This window comes from Anomaloglossus baeobatrachus, unplaced genomic scaffold, assembly GCF_048569485.1.
Source record: "Anomaloglossus baeobatrachus isolate aAnoBae1 unplaced genomic scaffold, aAnoBae1.hap1 Scaffold_2869, whole genome shotgun sequence".
Taxonomy (NCBI): domain Eukaryota; kingdom Metazoa; phylum Chordata; class Amphibia; order Anura; family Aromobatidae; genus Anomaloglossus; species Anomaloglossus baeobatrachus.
In genome coordinates, this window is record NW_027442329.1 from 56,005 (window position 1) to 78,001 (window position 21,997).

General features: G+C 46.1%; 2 protein-coding genes across 2 annotated transcripts in view; both read right to left on the minus strand.

Moving 5' to 3' along the window:
• Positions 1-21,997, minus strand: part of LOC142266566 (uncharacterized) — a 75,827-nt gene that overhangs the window by 12,428 nt on the left and 41,402 nt on the right. The gene's annotated exons all lie outside the window — the stretch shown is intronic.
• On the minus strand, positions 633-17,181 carry LOC142266569 (gastrula zinc finger protein XlCGF66.1-like). Its single transcript, XM_075332311.1, has 5 exons — positions 17,109-17,181; positions 16,800-16,979; positions 16,595-16,718; positions 16,418-16,515; positions 633-718 (listed from the first exon to the last, which is right to left on the minus strand). The coding sequence occupies exons 1-5, from the start codon at positions 17,163-17,165 to the stop codon at positions 677-679; spliced, it is 501 nt and encodes a 166-aa protein (XP_075188426.1). The 5' UTR covers positions 17,166-17,181; the 3' UTR covers positions 633-676.

Genomic DNA, 21,997 nt, shown 5'->3' on the forward strand with positions numbered 1-21,997 from the left:
CCCGGTCGCTACGCTCCTGATTATAGGCCGTGTGTATTTAGTCCTGTCTATTACCTGGTGATGTGAGGGGCTGGGGATCCTTCATCATGACGTCCTTGTACAGATCTTTGTGTCCTTCTAAATACTCCCACTCCTCCATGGAGAAATAGACGGCGACGTCCTGACACCTTATAGGAACCTGACACATACAATGATACCGTCACCCCCGATCCCTTCATAGCGTTACTGTATAATGTCCCAGCATTCCCAGCAGTGTCACCTCTCCAGTCAGCAGCTCAATCATCTTGTAGGTGAGTTCTAGGATCTTCTGCTCATTGATGTCCTCATGTATCGGGAGGTGATGTGGAGGCCCCGTGATTGGGCTCAGGGGTCTTCCCCATCCCTCAGACACAGGGGCCTGACAGCGCTCACTAGAGGTCTTCTTCACTACTGTGTAATCCTGGTTATGGAGAGACACAGTAATAAATCTCACTCCAGACATTTCCAGAGTCCTCACCTCTCCAGTTCTGTCCATCTGTTATTCCCATAGATAAGAATGATGTAATGTGACGTCATCAGAATCTCTCACCTCTCCAGTAAGCCGGAAGAGGATCTCTAGGGTGAGGTGTAATATCCTCTCCGCCATCTTGTCCCTGTCCATATCCATCCTTCACGGGGCAATCAGGAGAATTCTCTTCTATAGAAGATCTCCACTGAGAGGATCCGATATTGTAGGGACCTGAATGGGGAGAAGATGACGATGTAACATCATAAAGAATCCTGTACCGTAATATAATTACTGGAGACTTTATATGGCATGAAGGAGAAGACAATTCATGGGTTTGGGGCTGCAGGAACCGAAATGAAGATTCTTGATCCAATAATATTAAGAAGCGGCTTTTACTTGACATGTATGGAACGTGACTATTTTATAATATTCATCGGTTTGCTTGTTTTGTTTTTTTGTTGTTTTTTTGTATGCTTGCAGGTTTTTAGCTTTGCAGACTTTTTTGGCTGATTTTTAAACTGCAATTTTTTAAAAAATATTTGCAAAATTACTGCATAATAATGACACTGAAAAAGACGTGGGTGTGCGGGAGGACGAGAAAACCAACCAGTGCCAGGAAGCTGCTGCCGAGGCAGATAACATAATAGGATGCAGTGAACGAGGCACAGATGTTCCGGACAAGAACAGTTTTGCCTCTATACAAGTCACTAGTGCGGCCACACTTACAATATTCTGCACAATTTCGGGCTCCAGTGAATGAGGAGGACATAACTGAACTAGAGCGGGGGCAGAGAAGAGCGACCATTAAAGGAATGGAAGGTCTGCAATAGGAGGACAGGTTAGCAAGCTTGGGGTTATTTATTTGGAAACACAAAGTCTATGGGGCGATTTTATTACAATGTACAAGTATATCAGGGGCATTACTGAGATATTTCTAATGAGCTTTTTACAACTGAGGCCTGCAATGATGACAAGGAGGTTCAATCATAATCACAGATGGGGATTCTCTACTGTAAGAGCAGTGAGAATATGGAACTCTCTGACACATGATGTGAGAAATGTTGATAGACTACAAAAATTCAAGGCGGGCTTGGATGCCTTCCGTAAAATGTATATTATGGCAGGTTATCAGGACTAGATTTTGTGATGGGACATTGATCCAGGGAACTAGTCTAATATTTTTAGTCATGAATGAATTTTTCCCCTTGTAAAGGTATTCGCACCCCCGAAGCGTTTCCACTTATTTTAGCGTCATACCCACAAATGTAAATGCATTTTGTGATTTTATGTGATATACCAGCAATAAGTAACAAGTATTTGTGAAGAGTAAAGGAAATGATAGATAGTTTTTTAAATATTTAAACCTATAACTCTGAATATTATGATGTGGATTTGTATTAAGCCCCTTGTAGTATGATGCCCCTGAGTGACCAATTGCCTTCAGAAGTCACATAATTAGTAAATTGAGTCACCTGTATCATTTATTCTCAGTATAACTACAGCTGTTTTGTGAAGGTTTCATACGTTTTGTTTGAGAACATTAGGGATCAAATAGCATCTTGAAAACCAAGGAACCGGGGGCATGTCCTGGCTATGGAAAAGTGAGGACGTGTTTGTCTCAGCTCCTGCCACCGGACTACATTACTGACAATTAAACCAGCCCAAGAGTCTGGAAGAAAAGAATATGCAGCGGAGGAGAAGGGAGAGCACCCAGGGGCCCAGCAGAAAAGCGTCACGGACAGAGGAGAAGGGAATTAGAGGCTTCCTTACCGGGCCGAAGCAGAGGACAGCACTGCAGACATCTCCCAAGATGGAGAGGCAGGGGAAGCCCAAGCAGCAGCAGAGACAGAGGGAGGAAAGCACCCGGGCAGCGGAGGAGAGGCAGCTGATAACCCCAGACAGCCAGTATACAAGGTCTCAGGTACAGGGGATCCCTGGAGCAGGGAGCATGGGTACAACAGAAGAAAGAAAAATCCAGCTTCCGGAGTAGTAGTAAAACTGATGCAAAATTTTATTAAAGGACGTAAAAATTAATGTGATGACAAAAATAGGGAGCCCATATGTGGCGTAAGGCTATGCGTTTCGAACGCTGCCTGCGTTCTTTGTCAAGCCTACTCCGGAAGCTGGATTTTTCTTTCTTCTATTGGACCCTTGCACTGCCAGAGTGTTATCCTTGCATGCCGGACTTTGCCCCAGTTGAGCTGGATCACCTTTTTTCCTTCAGCATGGGTACAACCCCCACCATTGCTGATTGCAGACCTGCAGTGGGGAGGCCTCAGGAGGGGGGAGAGGTGCCCTTACCCCGTCACAGAAGGAGGACAATAATAAATCTCAAGCAGAGGCTGTTAATGCTGCAAATGGGGAACAGGGCCCTGCTAGTGGAAATCTCCTATCTTCAGTGAGACACAGCCTGAGTCAAAGTGTGTATGATATGGAAATGCAAGCAGAGTTAGAGCCTGCCACAAGTACAATAAGATCACATGAACCAGGAGTGCTGACAGAACTTAATGAAATCCGGGCACACATCTCTTCTATGCCCACCAGAGAAGATATGGAGACATATATAGCAAGGCTGGAACAGGCATACCGCACAGAGCTGTCGGCCCTGAGGGGGGAGGTGGAAAGAGTGGACAATCAGAACCAAATACAGGCAGCTAAAATACAGAATATAGAAGATACCACTCAGGCACAAGGGGCCATTTTGGATCAACACTCCCGCCAAATACAATATATGGTGGAAGCAATGGACGATGCTGAAAACAGGGCCGGAGAAACAATTTAAGGGTCCGGGGTTTACCAGAGTCTGTTGAACCTAAGGATCTCCAGAGAGCCCTCCAAGTGATGTTTAATGAGATTCTGGGTGAACCATCAAGCCAACCCCTGGAGCTAGACAGAGTGCATAGAGCGCTTGGCCCTAGACCTACACAGAATGACAGACCTCGAGATGTGATTTGCAGGGTCCACCGTTATGTCCTTAAAGAGGCCATCCTGTTTAAGTTGCGCAGTGGAGTTTCACCAGCATACGAGGGGAGCCAAGTCCAGATTCTGCAGGACTTATCCCGTTTCACTTTACAAAGAAGGAGAGCACTGAAACCTCTCCTGGACATGCTCCGTTCGTATGAGTTTCAATACAGCTGGGGATTTCCTTTCAGCCTGCAGGTCAGACACGCGGGAAGAATGCATGTTCTTAGGAACCCGACTGATATGCCATCGTTTGCTGCACCCCTGGACATTCCATTGGTGCCTATAGAGGAATGGCCGGTGTTTCCAATGGGGGTATGGGGTGCTGCCCCAGATGGTGATCGGATGCGTGGCCCTCGAAGAGGAAGACCAGTCTGATGTTTAAGGAGTTATTGGTTTATAAACAAAAATTCATTGGTTTCTCAATAGAATGTACCTCCCAGTTTTGCTATAAATTTTTTTGCCAGGGGGATTAAGTCTTTCTGATTATGAGGGGGGGTTCCCTCCCGCCTTCCTGGAAAAGGGGGCACCCCCTGACGGTGTATAGCACAATATTCTCTCTAGACCTTGTGTCCTCACATTATATAGGGCTCTGGATGACAAACTAAGTTGAATAATTGCTTATTGTTAGTCCGGGGCAGGGGGCTCCTTTGTAGAAAGTTCCCTCCCTGATTGGGATAACACGCCATAAAGGAGTGGCGTAGTCTCACCATCCCTAGGTTAGACAGTTTGGTATTCTCTTATACCTATACAGTTACTTTTAGTCTTTTTAGACCCGACGTTAGGGTCTTGTTGTAACCTTGCAGGCGGGAGGCACTCTGACCTCCTTGCCTTTGGTTTCTACTGCTTTGTTGGTAGTTTCTTTTGTATTCTCGACCTTCTTACCTCTTCTCTTTTATTTCCTCTTCTCTTTCCCTGCTCTTCCTATCCTACTTGCCTGCACATCTCTCTCTCTCCCTAATCCCCGAACCTATCCCTAGAGTCCCCACCGTTCCTCCGCATTGGAATGACGCAGATTAATTGGGGTTCACTAAATGTGAGGGGACTTAATGTCCCGCAAAAACGCTCCCAGATATTTTTAGACATGCACAAAAAAAAAAAAGAGTCCATATACTATTGATCCAAGAAACACATTTTAAAACGGGCCACCTCCCCATCTTTAGAAACATATATTACACTAACTGGGTCCACAGTTCCAACCCAGAGTCAAAATCCAAGGGAGTGTCCATAGGCATTCATAAGTCCCTAGTGCACACAGTTCTAGATACATGGGTGGACACGGAGGGAAGATTTATATTCCTGAAAATTAATGTTAACTCATCCATCTTTACCATTGTCAATTGGTATCTACCGAATAGAGATCCGGCGACGACCTGCTCCTCTCTCCTGTCATCACTGGATGAATTCGCAGAAGGGACCGTGATCGTGGGCGGTGATTTACACTTCACTTTGGACCCTAAGGTAGACACAACGTCGGGACATAACTTTCTCTCAATAAGGAAACTAACGAAGGTTAAACGTTGTATACAGGAACTCAGATTAGTGGATGCATGGAGAACACTACACCCAGTAGACCGTGACTACACATATTTTTCCCCGGCTCACTCTTCGTACAGCCGCATAGACCTATTCCTTGTAAGTCAGAAGGCCCTGACATGGCAGATACAGGCCTCTATAGGCAGTATCCCTTGGTAAGATCATGCCCCCATATTTTTGAGCCTCACTATGCCGGATGGGCCTGGGAGGCCGTGGTCTTGGCGGTTGAATGATAGTCTGCTGAGGGACCAGGGATGCTTGAAAGACCTGCAGAACACAATAGATGAATTCTTGGAGATGCACTCAGGAGACACTACTACCCTACCTGTTCAATGGGAGACACTAAAGTGTGTGTTGAGAGGGATTCTGATCAAACATGGGGCTAGGATTAAGAGGGAGAGAGCCCAAACTATTCTGTCTCTACTTCAGAATATTTCAGACCTAGAGAAGATCCATAAGCAGACATTATCCCCGGTGACACTGACAGAGCTAGTTAAAAACAGAGAGGAACTTAAATCCATTCTGGACCGACAATACGAGCGCCACAGGAATAGACTAAAAAGATTTATGTATGAATATGCGGACAAATGTGGCAGACCACTAGCTAGGTTATTACATCCGAGGGGGGACCCCAGTCACATCCCTACGATCAAAAAATCGGACGGCCTTTTGACTCAGAACCCAATCCACATAGCGGAGCAGTTTCAAAAATATTATAGTGACCTTTACAACATAAGGGGCAAATTTGGGGATATGCCACAAGAAGCTTTGGAGACTAAAATAAATGATTACATACTTAAAACAGCCGACTATACCCAATACTGAGGTTGAAAACCTAGAAGCAGACTTTACAGAGACAGAAGTGGCATCTATTATCAGGGATTCTCCCTCAGGCAAAAGCCCAGGTCCGGACGGGTTTACCCCCAAGTTCTATAAAATTTTTCAGACTCAGTTATCCCCGTTCATGACCAAAGTATTTAACTCCATATCTGAAAACTCCCAGTGGGTAGCGCAGTCTCTTGAATCACACATATGTGTTATCCCCAAACCGGGAAAGGACCACTTGCTGGTTACAAATTACAGACCCATCTCACTGATTAATTTAGATTTGAAAATTTTCTCTAAAGCACTTGCCAACAGACTTGCCCTGTCCCTGCCTGGGATAATACATACGGACCAGGTGGGATTTGTAAAAGGCCGGGAGGCACGGGACAACACCAACAAATTGTTCCTCCTGATGGCTCGGTCGAGGGCTCAGTCTCTCCCCATGTGTTTACTTTCAGTGGACGCGGAGAAGGCCTTCGACCGGGTCAGTTGGAGCTTTATGATGGCAGCCTTGAGACAGGTGGGTTTGGGTCAGAAATTTTTGGGTAGAATTGCGTCCCTGTATACGAGACCCTCAGCAAAAGTCAGGACAAATGGGTTTCTATCATCATCCTTTCTGGTCCACAATGGAACGAGACAGGGATGTCCACTGTCGCCCCTCTTATACGTCATAGTCATGGAGCACCTTGCGGTCGCCCTGAGAAGCAACACAAGCATCCACGGGATAGAGGCGGGGGGGAGAACCGTAAGCTGGCTCTATTCGCGGATGACCTTCTCATGTTCATTTCCCGTCCTTGCTCAAGGAGTTCGAAGAGTTTGGCAACTTAAGCAACTTCAAAGTAAATTTTTCCAAATCAGAGGCCATGAACGTGACTTTATCGGCAGAATACCTTGCGAGAGTATCACAAAACTTCCCTTTTAAGTGGCAACCGTCAGTTTTAAAATATCTAGGAGTTATGGTACCTAGGGATCCAGCAAAAATTGTATATCACAATTTTTTCCCCTTATTAGAAAGAACAATCAGGGACTTAAAGAAATATGACAAAAAGAGATTGACGTGGTTTGGGCGTATAAACGCGATAAAAATGGATGTGTTACCGAGGTTCCTGTTCCTGTTTCAGACAATACCCATACAGCTACCGCTAAGTTACTTCTCCAAGATCCGGACAGCCTTGTCTGGGTTTGTCTGGGGGAACAGGAGACCCCGAACAGGAATTAAAACTCTGACCAGACACAAAAGTGACAGGGGAACGGGGCTCCCAAATTTTCAGTTATATTACAAGGCAGCTATCCTAACGAGATTACTGGACTGGCATTTTCATGGTAATTCGAAACAATGGGTGGTGATTGAACAGGATGTGCTGGGAACTCCCTTACATTTACTTCCATGATTAGAGAAAGAAAATAGGATCTAGATAGCGAAAGGAATGGAGTTCACGTGGACAGCGATGGGGATGTGGGAAGGAGAGATAAAAAAGGGATCTCTCTCTCAGGAGCAGGGCCCACTTTCCCCCGTATTTGGTAATAAGAAGTTCCCCCCAGGACTCCACTCCCATAGATTCGGGGGATTTACTCGGGCGGATGATACTCGTTTTTGTCACGTGCTCCAGGGACACACCCTACCAACTTATACTTCCATGCAGGCCACAGGGAGAGAGATTTCCTGGATGGAATATATGCAGATGAAATCTTTCCTCTCGTACCAGGACAGGGAGAGAAGGATGAGGACACCCCCTACTCCATATGAGAAAATATTTTTACAGGGGTCATCACCTGGACATGGCATCTCACTCATTTATAAAATGCTGAACCAGAGAAATAGGGTGGATAAACCTCACTTTGTCTGTAGGTGGGGAGAGGAACTGGGAGAGGATATTCCAGAGGACGATTGGAGCAGAGCGTACCTGTGGACCCACAAGCTTTCCTTGGCGTGCGCCGCTCAAGAGAAAAGTTATAAAATTCTCACAAGGTGGTACCATTACCCGACTAAATTACATGCTATATTTCCCTCTGTGTCTGATGTGTGCTGGAGGTGTGGCACAGACACAGGTACAATGCTACACATATGGTGGAGCTGTACTAAGCTGCAACCCTTTTGGGACTCAGTGTTCTACCTGTACAAAAAGATGAGCGGAGGTGAAATAGAAAAATCCCCCCAGGTTGCTCTTCTTTCTATGCTCCCAGGAGCTATTAAAACACAAAAAAGGGACATGTTGCGATTTTGCCTGGCGGCTGCCCGTATGATTATCCCACGATTTTGGAAACAGACTAGATGCCCTATGGTGCTGGATTGGTTGGAGGTAATGACAAACCTCCAGAGAATGGAGGAGCTGACAGCAGAACTAAATGGGAACACAGAAAAATGTACTACAGTTTGGAGACCATGGATTATGTTCATGGAGTCCCCAGAGTTTGTGGAGAGTTTGGCGAGCTTTTTGAACTGAGAAACGGTGGGGAGTCTCATTCCTCCCCCCCCTTTTTTTCTTTTCTTTTCTTGCTTTCCCCCCTCTCCCTCCTTCTCTCTAATTTCCTCTTCTTTATGCTTGTATCTTTCCTCTTCTTTCTTTCTTTTCTGAACATTAGTCTGCATTTTTCTAGTTTCATTTTTTATATGAAAAGATTTATCAATAATTCATAAGACAATAGACATACAAGGAGAATGAGTATATTAGGATACGGGAAGTCAAAAGAAGTGGGAATTCTGACCTATAATTTATAAGTGGTTGTATGGTAATAGCACAAAGATAATTTGAAGAATTCCAAGAAATTTAGTAATGTAACAATTTCTGGATGTTATCCTGGCATTGAGAAAATGATGTTTGTGTATTGTAATTGCACAAATGATATGTTTGTATGTTGACAACAGTTTCATCAATAAAACAGATTTGAAATAAAACCAAGGAACCCACCAGACAGGTCAGAGATAAAGATGTAGAGAAAAGTAAAGCAGGGTTCAGTTATAAAAAAAAAAATAGCCAAACCTCTGAACATTTCACTAAGCACTTTTCAATTAATCATCCAAAAATAGCAGGAGTACAGTGTGGAGACATGAGGGTCAATGGGTACAGTCGACCACTGGCCTGGCGGTCTTCAGAAACACTGCTTGGACCAGGGCTCATCCCACTGAACGTTCACACTCATTTTTTGTGGGCAGAACACTTCTCAGACAACACAGGGTGAGGGAACCACAACTTGGTAGGACGTTACTGGTTCTCCAACAGGCAAACACGTATCGTACATTCCCAGAAACAACATAAGGTGGTACAAACGACAGAGTCTCTCTCATCCGTTGGCTGTCAAGTGATTAGAATATTTGTGACTTTGCGACTTCCTGGGCTAACTATCCTAGTCAGCAGCACCTCGCTTTTAATGAGCACCCACTGAGAGGAGATAGCGGCAAGCTTAGAAAGCTGACTGAGCACAGCAAGATATGTAGCCAGGCAACTGAATTGTCCTCACCTGGGTTAACCAGGCACAATTGTGGACTCAGCATTGAGCAGTGAAGCAGATCTCTGATCTTCCAGCTAAAAATGTGGATTTTAGGCTGAAGTCCTGCAAAATGAATGTGGAAAGAGGAGCAAAGTCCTCTGCGTAATATTCCTCTAATTGACGTAGTCAAAGAGGCTGAGGCAATCCATATTGAACAGGCAAAAGGGCTCCAATCAGTCTGACATGAAACAATGGCTAACTTCTCTTGATTTGGCAATCAAAGAAACAAAAGATCTGGCCTAATTAAGAACAGTTCATCACTCACACAAATCTCCAGTTGCCGAGTTGTCACATATAGCACAACTGCAAAACTGCAAAACGACAAAGACATGGCCGTCCACCTAAACTGACATCCCGACAAAGGAGAGCACTAATTATACAGAAGCTGCCAAGAGGCCTATGGTCAGTGGAAAAGCAGGAGCGATCCAGAGCTCAGGGGGAAAATCTGTCCACAGGACAACTATAAGTCATAAACTCCACAAATTTGGTCTTTATAAAAGAATGAATTTTTTTAAAAGCAAAAGAATAAGAATTGAAAATTTCTTCACAGACGCCTTCATCCAATTTACCTGAGATAGAGCTGTTTTATAAAGTAGCAGGGGCAAAAATGTCATCTCTAGATGTGCAAAGCTGGTAGACGCATGCCCCAAGAGACTGGCAGCAGTAACTGCAGTGAAAGGAGGTCGTGCAAAGTATTCACTCAGGGGGCTGAATACTAATGCACATCACAATTTTTAGAGTTACATTTCTTAACATATTTAGAAATTCATGTATAATTTCCTTTATACTTAACAAATGTTTGCTACTTTGTGTTGTTATCACATTAAAGGGGTGGTTCACCCATTTTTTTTATTTTCTGTATGAGCTCTACTTACCTTTCTAGGCGTCTTCTCCATTGGCTTCTGTTTCCAGTTCTGGCACTGAGCGGCGCTATGCTGCACGCTCAGTGCCAGTCACATGACCCCCTGGAGCTGTGGCCGCCGGCATCCTCTGACGTCCCGGCATTTCCGGGCTCTCAAACAAGACGGGTACGTCACAGGATGCCGGCGCCACTCAGATTGAGTGACAGGGCTGTGGGCGGTGACTACCGCACGTCACAGCCCAGCATCGAGGGGAGGAGCCGGAGGACGTCTGTGTGGAGCCGGCGTCCTGCAGAAAGGCTGAGACACGGGGCGCCAGTGTGCAGTACAGGGGGGGTCTTTAGCTGAATCCCCCCCTGCACGTAAGTATGTGCTCACACTGTCCACCCGCCCGCTCTGCTGCGATGTCAGGAGAGCGGCCGGTGTCGGGCAGTGTGATCATCTGCTCCTCCCAGCAGCAAGACACTGGCAGGCATGTCACCGCTGTGCTCTGCCATCTGTCCTGCTGCATGGGACCAACTGTCTGCACTCTGTCACCTGCACCACAAGTCACAGAGTGGAGACAGTTGGTGACAGAGCACCTCTGCCCCCCCCTCTTCTTTCCCCACTCTCTTCTCTCCCCCCACTCTTCTCCCCCTCCCCTCTTCCCCCTCTTCTCTGCCCCCCTCTTATCCCTCTCTCCCCTCTCTCCCCTCCCCTCTCTTTTCCCTCGCTCTCTTCCCCCCTCGCTCTCTTTTCCTCCCCCCTGCGCTCTCTTTTCCCCCCCTCGCTCTCTTTTCCCCCCCTCGCTCTCTTTTCCCCCCCTCGCTCTCTTTCCCCCCCCTCGCTCTCTTTCCCCCCCCTCGCTCTCTTTTCCCCCCCTCGCTCTCTTTTCCCCCCCTCGCTCTCTTTTCCCCCCCTCGCTCTCTTTTCCCCCCCTCGCTCTCTTTTCCCCCCTCGCTCTCTTTCCCCCCCCTCGCTCTCTTTTCCCCCCTCGCTCTCTTTTCCCCCCCTCGCTCTCTTTTCCCCCCCTCGCTCTCTTTTCCCCCCCTCGCTCTCTTTTCCTCCCCCCTCGCTCTCTTTTCCTCCCCCCTCGCTCTCTTTTCCTCCCCCCTCGCTCTCTTTTCCTCCCCCCTCGCTCTCTTTTCCTCCCCCCTCGCTCTCTTTTCCTCCCCCCTCGCTCTCTTTTCCTCCCCCCTCGCTCTCTTTTCCCCCCTTGCTCTCTTTTCCCCCCCTCGCTCTCTTTTCCCCCCCTCGCTCTCTTTTCCCCCCCTCGCTCTCTTTTCCCCCCCTCGCTCTCTTTTCCCCCCCTCGCTCTCTTTTCCCCCCCTCGCTCTCTTTTTCCCCCCCTCGCTCTCTTTTTCCCCCCCTCGCTCTCTTTTTCTCCCCCCTCGCTCTCTCTTCCTCCCCCCTCGCTCTCTTTTCCTCCCCCCTCGCTCTCTTTTCCTCCCCCCTCGCTCTCTTTTCCTCCCCCCTCGCTCTCTTCTCCCCCCGCTCGCTCTCTTTCCCCCCCCGCCCGCTCGCTCTCTTCCCCCCCCCCGCTCGCTCTCTTTCCCCCCCCCGCTCGCTCTCTTCCCCCCCCCCCCGCTCGCTTTCTTTTCCTCCCCCCCCTCGCTCGCTCTCTTTTCCCTCGCTCTCTCCTGGCATGGTCAGTACAGAAATCTCTCCATCGTGGAGGGGTGAGAGGGAGTAATAAACATGGAGTCCCTACTGTGTCTGTGTATTTATTTCTAATAAAGTATTTTTCTCTGTGTGGTCTTTTTTTTTTAACCCTTTATTGGAGATTCTTAATGGCCAGGTCAACCTTGGCCTGACATTTAGAATCTCGGGCTTTATACCAGCGGGTAAAACATAGCTGGTATTAACCCCTTATTACCCAGCGTGCCACCTGCCACCAGGGCCACTGGAAGAGTTGGATACAGCGCCAGAAGATGGCGCTTCTATAAAAGCGCCATTTTCTGGGGCGGCTGTGGACTGCAATTCGCAGCGGGGGGCCCAGAAAGTTTGGGCACCCTTCACTGCGGATTCCAATCCCCAGCTGCCTAGTTGTACCTGGCTGGACTCAAAAATTCGGCGAAGCCCATGTCATTTTTTTTTTAATTATTTCATGAAATTCATGAAATAAAAAAAAAAAAAAGGGCTTCTCTATATTTTTGGTTCCCAGCCGGGTACAACTAGGCAGCTGGGGGTTGGGGGCAGCCCGTAGCTGCCTGCTGTACCTGGCTAGCATACAAAAATATGGCGAAGCCCACGTCATTTTCTTAAAAACGTTTTCAGGGAAAAACCTTTATAAAAAAAAAAAAATGCTTCCCTGCATTTCTATTGCCAGTGAAAGTAACACCAAGCAGCGGGGGCTAGCAGCCAGTAGCTGCTTTGGTTACCCTTAGCAACAGAAAATGCAGCGGGAGCCCACAAACAATGTGATTTTTTTTTTTTTTTTTTTTTTTAATTTATTTTTTTTTTAAAAAAAAACGGCATGGGCTTCGCCCATCGAGCACCAGAGCATTTTACTGCTCAATTCATCCCAAGTAATCAGATGACTCCAGTGTCGGCCGATTACTTGTTCTGTGTCCCCCTGCATCCATCGCAGCGTGTACGGGCTGTGAGGTCAGCGGAGTGGAGACAGTGACATGCTCTGCTCTGACACATAGTGTGCTGCATGTCACTATCTTTCTCCACTCTGGCACTTGTAGTGCAGGTGACCGGATGCTGCATTTCACGTTTTTGCCGCGATTTGGTGCCTTTTTTGCTGCGTTTTTGCTCACTGCGTTTTTAATCAGTGCACAATGCCATTAAAGATTGTTGATGAAAAAAATAAAAAAGGTCTGATGTCATTTCCTTATTCAAAATGTTCATTGTATGCAGGAGAGCAGACAGCAGCTGCAGAACTACAAGGCTCAGCATCCTCCATCCAGGACTGTATGCAGTTTTTTACCCAAAAAGAAAAAAAAAATGACGTGGGCTTCGCCATATTTTTGTATGCTAGCCAGGTACAGCAGGCAGGTACGGGCTGCCCCCAACCCCCAGCTGCCTAGTTGTACTCGGCTGGGAACCAAAAATATAGAGAAGCCCTTTTTTTTTTTTAATTATTTCATGAATTTCATGAAATAATTTAAAAAAAAAATGACGTGAGCTTCACCTAATTTTGGTGTCCAGCCGGGTACAATTAGGCAGCTGGGGATTGGAATCCACAGTGCAGGGTGCCCATGCTTTCTGGGCACCCCCACTGCGAATTGCAGTCCGCAGCCACCCCAGAAAATGGCGCTTTCATAGAAGCGCCATCTTCTGGCGCTGTATCCAACTCTTCCAGCTGCCCTGAAGCCGGGTGGCTAGCCGGGTAATAATGGAGTTAGGACTAGCTGTATATTATCAGCTAGCCCTAAGCCCGAAATTCATGGTGTCACGCCAATATTAGACATGGCCACCATGAATTTCTAGTAATGATAAGAAAAAAAAAAAAAAACACAACACACAGAAAAATATTTTTATTAGAAATAAAACACAACACAATTAGTGACTCCATCTTTATTGAAATAAACCCCCCTCCGCAGTAATCCTGGGTCAGGGTCCCGCGCCGTCCAATCCGGATCCAATATCATCTGATCGGTTTGCTGGAAGGAAGGCAAAGCGATCAGATGATGTGTCAGGATAAAGGATGTGAATCACATCATACATCAGCTGATTGTATAAAAGCCGATTATACAATCAGATGATGCATCAGTGCAAAAAAAAATAAAAATAAATAAATACTCACGTCTGTGCTGATTACCGGCAGCTCCTACAGGGGAGTCTGATCCTGGCCCATCACTGCAGGAGCTGCCGGTAATCAGCTGATGAAGTCCCCTGACGGCAGGATCAGCTGATAGCCGGGCAAGAAAAAGCCGGCGAGAATTGATCATCTGATGCGTCAGGTGACTGCATCAGGTGATCCACGGCCAGGTCCTGCAAGCTTCGTACGTGCCCCGGGGAGACTGCACACAGCCAGAGCGGCGGGACCGAGACAGGGGCTGGAAGCAAGCATGGCACCCGGACCCTGCAGACAGGTGAGTATGACATACACACTCACATACACACTCACTCACACACTGTATATACACACACACACTGTATATACGCACACACACACTGTATATACGCACACACACACTGTATATACACGCGCACACACTTTCTTCTCCTGGCTGTGCAGACAGAGCTGCTGTATATCTGTGATTTCTCTGAGTGCACATCCACTGGGAAGAGGCAGGGAGGAGGGTTTGGGTGGGAGCAGAGTGGGTGTATTAGACACAATGGGTGTGTTAGATAAGCCAGACACCGCCCTAAAGCCACAAAGAATTCTGGGACTTGTAGGAACTGAACACAGGAAGTCAGAGGAGAGATTAACCCCATACCTCCCAACCGTCCCGGATACAGCGGGACAGTCCCTCTTCTGAGCCTTTGATCCCGGGTCCCGCCCGTGAGGCTGTTTGTCACGGCTCCACCCACCCACTGTAGCCCCGCCTCGCTGTTTCTCCCTTCTATTCATTACAGAGCCGAGCGCGCACCTACTCCTGTGACTGCTGCTGAGGTATGAATCACCCCCTGCAGCAGAGCGACCCCCCCCCTGCAGCAGAGCGATCCCCCCTCCCCCAGAGCCGACCCCCCCAGTCCTGGAGCCTGCGTTTCTCTGCAGCTGTTCTCTGATTCCCCGTGTGCGGCTTCTCACTGCTGCAGACACGCGGGGAATCAGGAGGCTGAGGAGACCGTGCAATCAGCACTTCTCTCTCCTGCAGATAGCAGTGACAATAACCTATGCAGAGTGACATCTGCAGGCTTCTATTACCGATCAGTGGTCTCCTGCCTGTGGAGCAGAGCTGCTGGGTCCTAGCTTCCCAACAGGTTCAGCTCTGCTTTATCCTGGCTCCTCTACCAGTTAAAGGGAACATGTCAGCAGAAATTTCACAATAAAAATAAAAGATTCCCCTCTGCAGCTCCTGGGCTGCTTCTAGAAAGGTTCCTGTTGTTATTGTGCCCCCTTTGAGACCTACAAAAATACTTTATGAAGTCTTACCTTTTTGTATGCAAATGTGTTTTTATGGTCACGGGGGCGTCCGTTATTCCCCCTCCTGCGTGTCCGTGCTGGAGGCCCGCCGGCTGCCTGCGTGTCCGTGCTGGAGGCCCGCCGGCTGCCTGCGTGTCCGTGCTGGAGGCCCGCCGACTGCCTGCGTGTCCGTGCTGGAGGCCCGCTGGCTGCCTGCGTGTCCGTGCTGGAGGCCCGCCGGCTGCCTGCGTGTTTGTGCTGAATGGGTGTGGATGGGGAGTGGATATGGGCGTGACTGTGAAATGGGTGTGGTTAGGGGGCGTGGCCTAAAAATTTGCCGCGGCGCGCGTAGCGCGCCGCAAACTTTGTCCCTCTTTTCCTTCTTTAAAAGTTGGGAGGTATGTAACCCCATCAGAGCTGGAGCCAGCAATGAGCATGTGCTGCTAGTGCACAATGAAAGGTAATTTTGCTGAAAAAACATAATAGATGTGTTGAGGGGCACATATTAGCAAGATTTATCAGAAAAAAAAAAATCAGTTTTGGTAACTGGACAACTTCTTTAAACCCGTTATACCGGCAGACGGGATGTGACCAGAGGCAGAAATATTCAGGGAAGGGAAAGATTTTACACTCTCTAGATAAATCCTCTCTTCCCGGGATGTAACGGCCTCTAATGCCGGGATCACACGGCCGGATAAAGAATCATCACAGCTTCATCCAGAAAACTAGGACAAGTCTTTTCTTATTTGTCATCCATATACAATCCGGTATTTACAGCCGCTATTAATAATTTACAAGACCATTTACAGCTTCCTCCATTACAGAACTGCAATGTACCCGTAACACAATGTCTGCTGTATGGCGGAGCTGGTGGGAATCTGATGGTTTGTGCAGACACAGACCTGAATGGACGAGTCTCCTCCGATTCACGGAAGACACTAGAGGATGCTGGGATTATTCTCACACGCAGATTCTGTCAGTGAGAAAGAAAATCCCCATCTGCACCGCCATATCCAATAACAATGGTCTGAGGGCGAGACGTTGTGTTATTTTATGGACAGCACTGATAATACAGTAGTGTGAACGAGAACTAAAAGGAATCATCAAAGCTCTTATCTCTCCTAATCCTGCCATCTCCACCGCTCTCATTACACAAGTATAACACATATAATACTGGAGGATAAAACAACACTGAGCACAAGACCTTCACAGACGTCTACACATCATAGGGAGATTTCATGGCACCTTCTCTCCATCTACCTGATGGTCCTGAGGAACATCGGGATCTTCTTGTTTACAGTTCTGTGGGAGAAGAGGACGGGGACATCTCTCTGGTGTTGTCCTCTTACTGGATAGAACTGGAGGAGACACATACAGGGACTGAATTCATTCCTTACATACAGATAATTATAGGCCGTGTGTATTTAGTCCTATTACCTGGTGATGTGAGGGGCTGGGGAACCTCCATCATGACGTCCTTGTACAGATCTTTATGTCCTTCTAAATACTCCCACTCCTCCATGGAGAAATAGACGGTGACGTCCTGACACCTTATAGGAACCTGACACATACAATGATACCGTCACCCCCGATCCCTTCATAGCGTTACTGTATAATGTCCCAGCATTCCCAGCAGTGTCACCTCTCCAGTCAGCAGCTCAATCATCTTGTAGGTGACTTCTAGGATCTTCTGGTCATTGATGTCCTCATGTATTGGGGGGTGAGGTGGAGGCCCCGTGATTGGGCTCAGGGGTCTTCCCCATCCCTCAGACACAGGGGCCTGACAGCGCTCACTAGAGGTCTTCTTCACTACTGTGTAATCCTGGTTATGGAGAGACACAGTAATAAATCTCACTCCAGACATTTCCAGAGTCCTCACCTCTCCAGTTCTGTCCATCTGTTATTCCCATAGATAAGAATGATGTAATGTGACGTCATCAGAATCTCTCACCTCTCCAGTAAGCCGGAAGAGGATCTCTAGGGTGAGGTGGAATATCCTCTCCGCCATCTTGTCCCTGTCTCTATCCATCCTGCATAGGAGATTCTCTTAAACAGAATAAAATCACTGAGAGGATCCGATATTATAAGGCCCTGAATGAGAAGGAGATGAGCTGATATGTAAAATTAATGGAGATAATGGAGGTGAGATATCATTTGAGTAGGAAAAAAAAAATCAACGTGAAATGTGCTATGTAAGTAGTAAAACCGACCGATAAAAGTAGCACATTATCTGTATAATAATACACAATCCTTCATACGACAATGTGAATGGAAAAATAAAAGAGTAATTTCTCCCGGAATAAAAGTAGGAAAATACGAAAGAGCAAAAATAAAACATTTCCCAGTTTTTCGGTTAAGAACAGTGCAATGGAATTAGGATTCAATGTTTTCTTGTTTATAATGGAAGAAGAGGGGCCACACATGGCGTACGGATCTGTGCACTCGCTGACGCGCACAATTTACCACCTATTTCTTGTATGAATGCAGCAAAATAGTGAAAATTAACCCAATTCTAAAATATGCTCCCATTATATTTCAGTCCTAAACTAGAAAAAGTATGTAAATAACAAAGTTTAGATATTCTAAACTGGTTTTGGAGCTTGTAGACTTTAACCCCTTCAAGACCGCGGGCAGTAAAATTATGTCCTAGCTGTCATAGTGTTTATTCCCTCACGCTGCTGCAGGCAGCCGGCGGAGATAGGCGCACACCTCAGCTGATTTGTACAGCTAAGATGTGTGCCTAGCAGGTACCAGCAGATCCGCGATCTGCTCGTGCCTATTAACCACCTAAATGGCGCTGTCAAAATGTGACAGCCTCAGTATAATCGCAATCGCCATAAAACCTCTACTCACAGGCCTCCACCAGAAGTCAGGTAATGTGATCATGTGGATCTGATGGTTGTCAGGGTAGACCAAAATTATGTTTTTTGGTCATCGCAAACTTTGCGCAAAATGCAATAACAGGCGATCAAACTGTATGTGCGCAAAAACGGTACCATTAAAAAGTTCAGCTTCAGACAGAAAAAATAAGCCGTCACTGAGCCATAGATCATGGGAACACTACGAGTTGCAGAAAATGGCGCAAAATGAGCGCCACTTTTGTAGGACGAACTTATGAACACCTATTCATGTTTGATGTCTACGAACTTGTACCGACCTCAGGCATCACAACAACACATCAGTTTTACTATATAGTCAATACAGAGAATAAACTATCTCAAAAACAATCGTGCAATCACACTTTTTTGCAATTATTCTGCATTTGGAATTTTTTTGCCGTTTCCCAGGACACTATATGGTAAAACTTATGGTTTCATTTAAAAGTACAACTTGTTCCGCAAAAAACAAGCACCACATAGCAAAATTGACTGAAAAATAAAAAAGTTACAGCTCTCAGAAGAATTGGAGCGAAAAAAACAAAAACATCTACCGAAAAATCGGCCGGGGGTGAAGGGGTTAAACATTAGGCCATCTGACTCCTACTCTGCAGTGATGTTCTACAATGGTTATAGCAAATTTCAAATGGCAACTCTCTCAGTGCAAAAAAAAATTTTTTAACATTTAAAAATTAACCTTTAATATTTCCACTAAAATGGTCAGATGACCATAGACAAACAACACTAAAAGATAGGTTTAACCCCTCCTGTCTCTTAGGGGATATATGTAAACCAAGTTGAGTTTCAACCTCAGTAATAGATTGGACCCATCTCACCAATTCATGGGTACCTTTAAAGTCTACTGGTAATGATAAATTTAATAAATTGGATTCATCTCACCAAATTTATACAGGTGCCGCTCATCACAAAGAATAGGGTCCAATTTATTCCATAATGGAGCCCTTAGGAAATTGGATTTATCTCACCAAATTTTGAAAAGGTGCCACTCTTCATAAGGATATTGGGGTCCAATTCATTCCACAATGGAACCCTTAAGAATGTTTTCTCCCGACGCGTTTCATTCAATATTCACTCTTCAGGGGAGTCAGAAATCCATCTCAGGTCTCATTCAATATGTACCTGTGAGCTGCACAATATGCCAGAATATACAAAATGACAAAAAGATAACGGCAAGTCTGCAAGCCCAATTTGAATTCAGAAAAAGCACTCACCAGTCAGTCTAGACCCATCAAGGAGTCATAGATGCAGCGGACCCAATCTTAGTCCCAAGATACATGGACCAGATACCTAAATGACACGCCGAAAAATGCACAGTACAACAAAAATCAGCAATTCAGCGGTCCTCAAAGATCCCACACACAGATATAGGTAAACGGGGAACTTACCACGTGGCAGGAGCGGCCGTAACTCTCGCTCTCTCAAGGAGCCGCCGCATAATGCCAGGTTTTAAGCGTTCCCCCTCATCCGGCCATGTGACGCTATTTCCGCCCATTCAGTCACATGACAACGGCCGGATATGCCGCGTCATGTTGTTTACGATCACTAAGGCAACCAAGTGCCGTCCCCTCACTGCCCGGTCACGTGAGCACCACGTCACACAGGCTGAGTATAGGATTACATCAGTCTCAGAACAGAGACAGCGCTCTCATTTAATTCATTAGGGCGAACAGCACAATGTGGTCATTCTTCCAATAGACGGATGTGACCATCATACTAAACAGGAGGAGATTTCATAAGAAGTAGCTAAAATAGCGCAAAGTATTATTATTGTTAGATTGTTTGTAGCATGGAATGTTCACACCGCTATAAAAGACGGTTCAACCAACGATTGCTACAAACAATTTTAAGGTGACTGCATATTGTGTTTCTAATTATAGCCATGTCACCAAGCTATTAGGACACACCTCTTAAACAAACATCAGAAGTGTATCACCCATATATATGGCAGTGTCATTATCATCCCAAAGATCAATACTTAAACTCAAAAAGTCCCAATAAGGCAAAGACATCTTCAGAAAATTTTTTATATTTTATCATTAATCGTTAGAAAGAGGATTAGATGTCAAAGGTCCCATATGTGATGACAATATATGGGGCTATCCCAAAAACTGACAATGATCTATAAAGGTGAAAAGGTGAAAAGGAGGGTAAAGAAGGAATGGAAAAAACCAGTGGAATGAAAGGGACTACCCTTGCCCTAAATAAACTAGCTGTAAACTCTGACCCTACCTATCATGTGGGGGTTGGCGCCCTAAGATAGAACGGTGTGTGGGCGCCCCCACTCGGCCGACGTGTATCCCTCCTCTCTACCACTGGCCCTGCACCACCACTAGATAAAGGCTGCAAAAGAAATTTCCTCATTTAGTCCATTAGGATGTAGAGTCTTTAACCAATAAATCCATCTGGACTCTTGTTGCAACAACCTCCTGTCCCAGTTTCCTCCTCTGGGTAGTGGCTTAACATGATCAATACCCTGAAATACAATAACAGTGAGGTCCCCATTATGCATGCGATTTACATGTCTTGCCAGTGGTGTATCGTTGTTCAATCTGATATCCCTGAGGTGTTCACCTATCCGCCGTCTGAACTCCCTGCGGGTCTTACCCACATATTCCATTCCACAGACGCAGGTCGCCTTATAGATTACCCCCTGTGTCTTACAATTGATGAAAGATCGGATATCATATTCCTTCTTCGTCACCTGACTTGTAAACCTTTTGCCAACAAGAATCGAATTGCAGGCTATGCAACCGCTACATTTGTAGCAGCCCTTCAGGGTTGGAAAATTGACAAAAGGATTTTTCGGATTGAGATGACTATGGACTAGTCGATCTTTAAGTGACCTCGCTCGTTTATATGTAATGGATGGCCCATCGGTAAGCAAACTTCCCACGTCGCCATCCATCTTCAAAATAGGCCAATATTTCTCAAAGATTTTCCTCACCTCATACGCCCCGTTATCAAAAGTCGTTATAAATCTAATCGTATCCTTACCATCATCCTTTGCCATGTTCTTAGGGGGATAAAGAAGGTCTGTTCTTCTGACCTTCCTGATGTCAGCAGCCGCCTCTTTTATTATTTTCCTTGGATATCCTCTTTCTAAAAATCTCCTTTCCAGATCACCTGACTGATCAATAAAGTGCCTCTCATTAGAACAGTTCCTCCGAATTCTTGCGAACTGTCCCTTTGGGATGCCTTTTTTTAGACTGAGTGGATGACTACTCTCCCACCTCAAGAGTGAGTTTGTTGAGGTGGGCTTACGGTAGGTGCTTGTTATCAGATTACCCCTCTCGTCTTTTTCAATCAATAGATCCAGAAAGGATAATTTAGACCTGTCCATTTCAAATGTAAAAAACAGACCCAGGTTATTCGTGTTCAGATCGTTCATGAACAACTTTAATTCATTTTCACTGCCTTTCCACACTAAAAAAATATCATCAATGAATCTGTACCAGATTCCGATGTTCTCATTGGCAGATTCACGATCCTCCCTGAAGACGACCGTTTCCTCCCACCAGCCCAAGAGCAGGTTAGCGTACGACGGGGCACATGGGCTCCCCATCGCTGTACCCCTGAGCTGGTGGAAGGTGTGGCCATCAAAAGAGAAGATATTGTGTGTCAAGCAGAAATTGAGGATATCCAAGACAAAGTTGGTGTGTTCCTCACACTGTATCCCCCTGCCTTTCAAAAAATATTTTGTTGCTGTCAGGCCCAGATCATGGCGTATGGATGAATACAAGGATTCAACATCAATTCCAACCAAAATTGTCTCTTCATCAAAAGAAAGTCCCTCCAGTTTTTTCAACAGATCAGTCGTATCAGCTATATAGGAACCCAAACCTAATACAAATGGTTTCAAGATGTCATCCAAATAGACCCCCAAATTCTGCGTTAGATTGTTAACACCAGAAATTATGGGCCTGCCCTTCAAAGGATCAACACC

What these genes read in the sequence shown, in the direction of transcription:
- LOC142266569 (XM_075332311.1), bottom strand. Translation starts at nt 17,165, where the DNA reads ATGGCGGAGAGGATATTCCACCTCACCCTAGAGATCCTCTTCCGGCTT. An exon ending in TTGAGCTGCTGACTGGAGAG is followed by an intron (nt 16,719 to 16,799) that starts GTGACACTGCTG and finishes TGTATGTGTCAG; the next exon opens with GTTCCTATAAGGTGTCAGGA. An exon ending in CCAGCCCCTCACATCACCAG is followed by an intron (nt 16,516 to 16,594) that starts GTAATAGGACTA and finishes TGTCTCCTCCAG; the next exon opens with TTCTATCCAGTAAGAGGACA.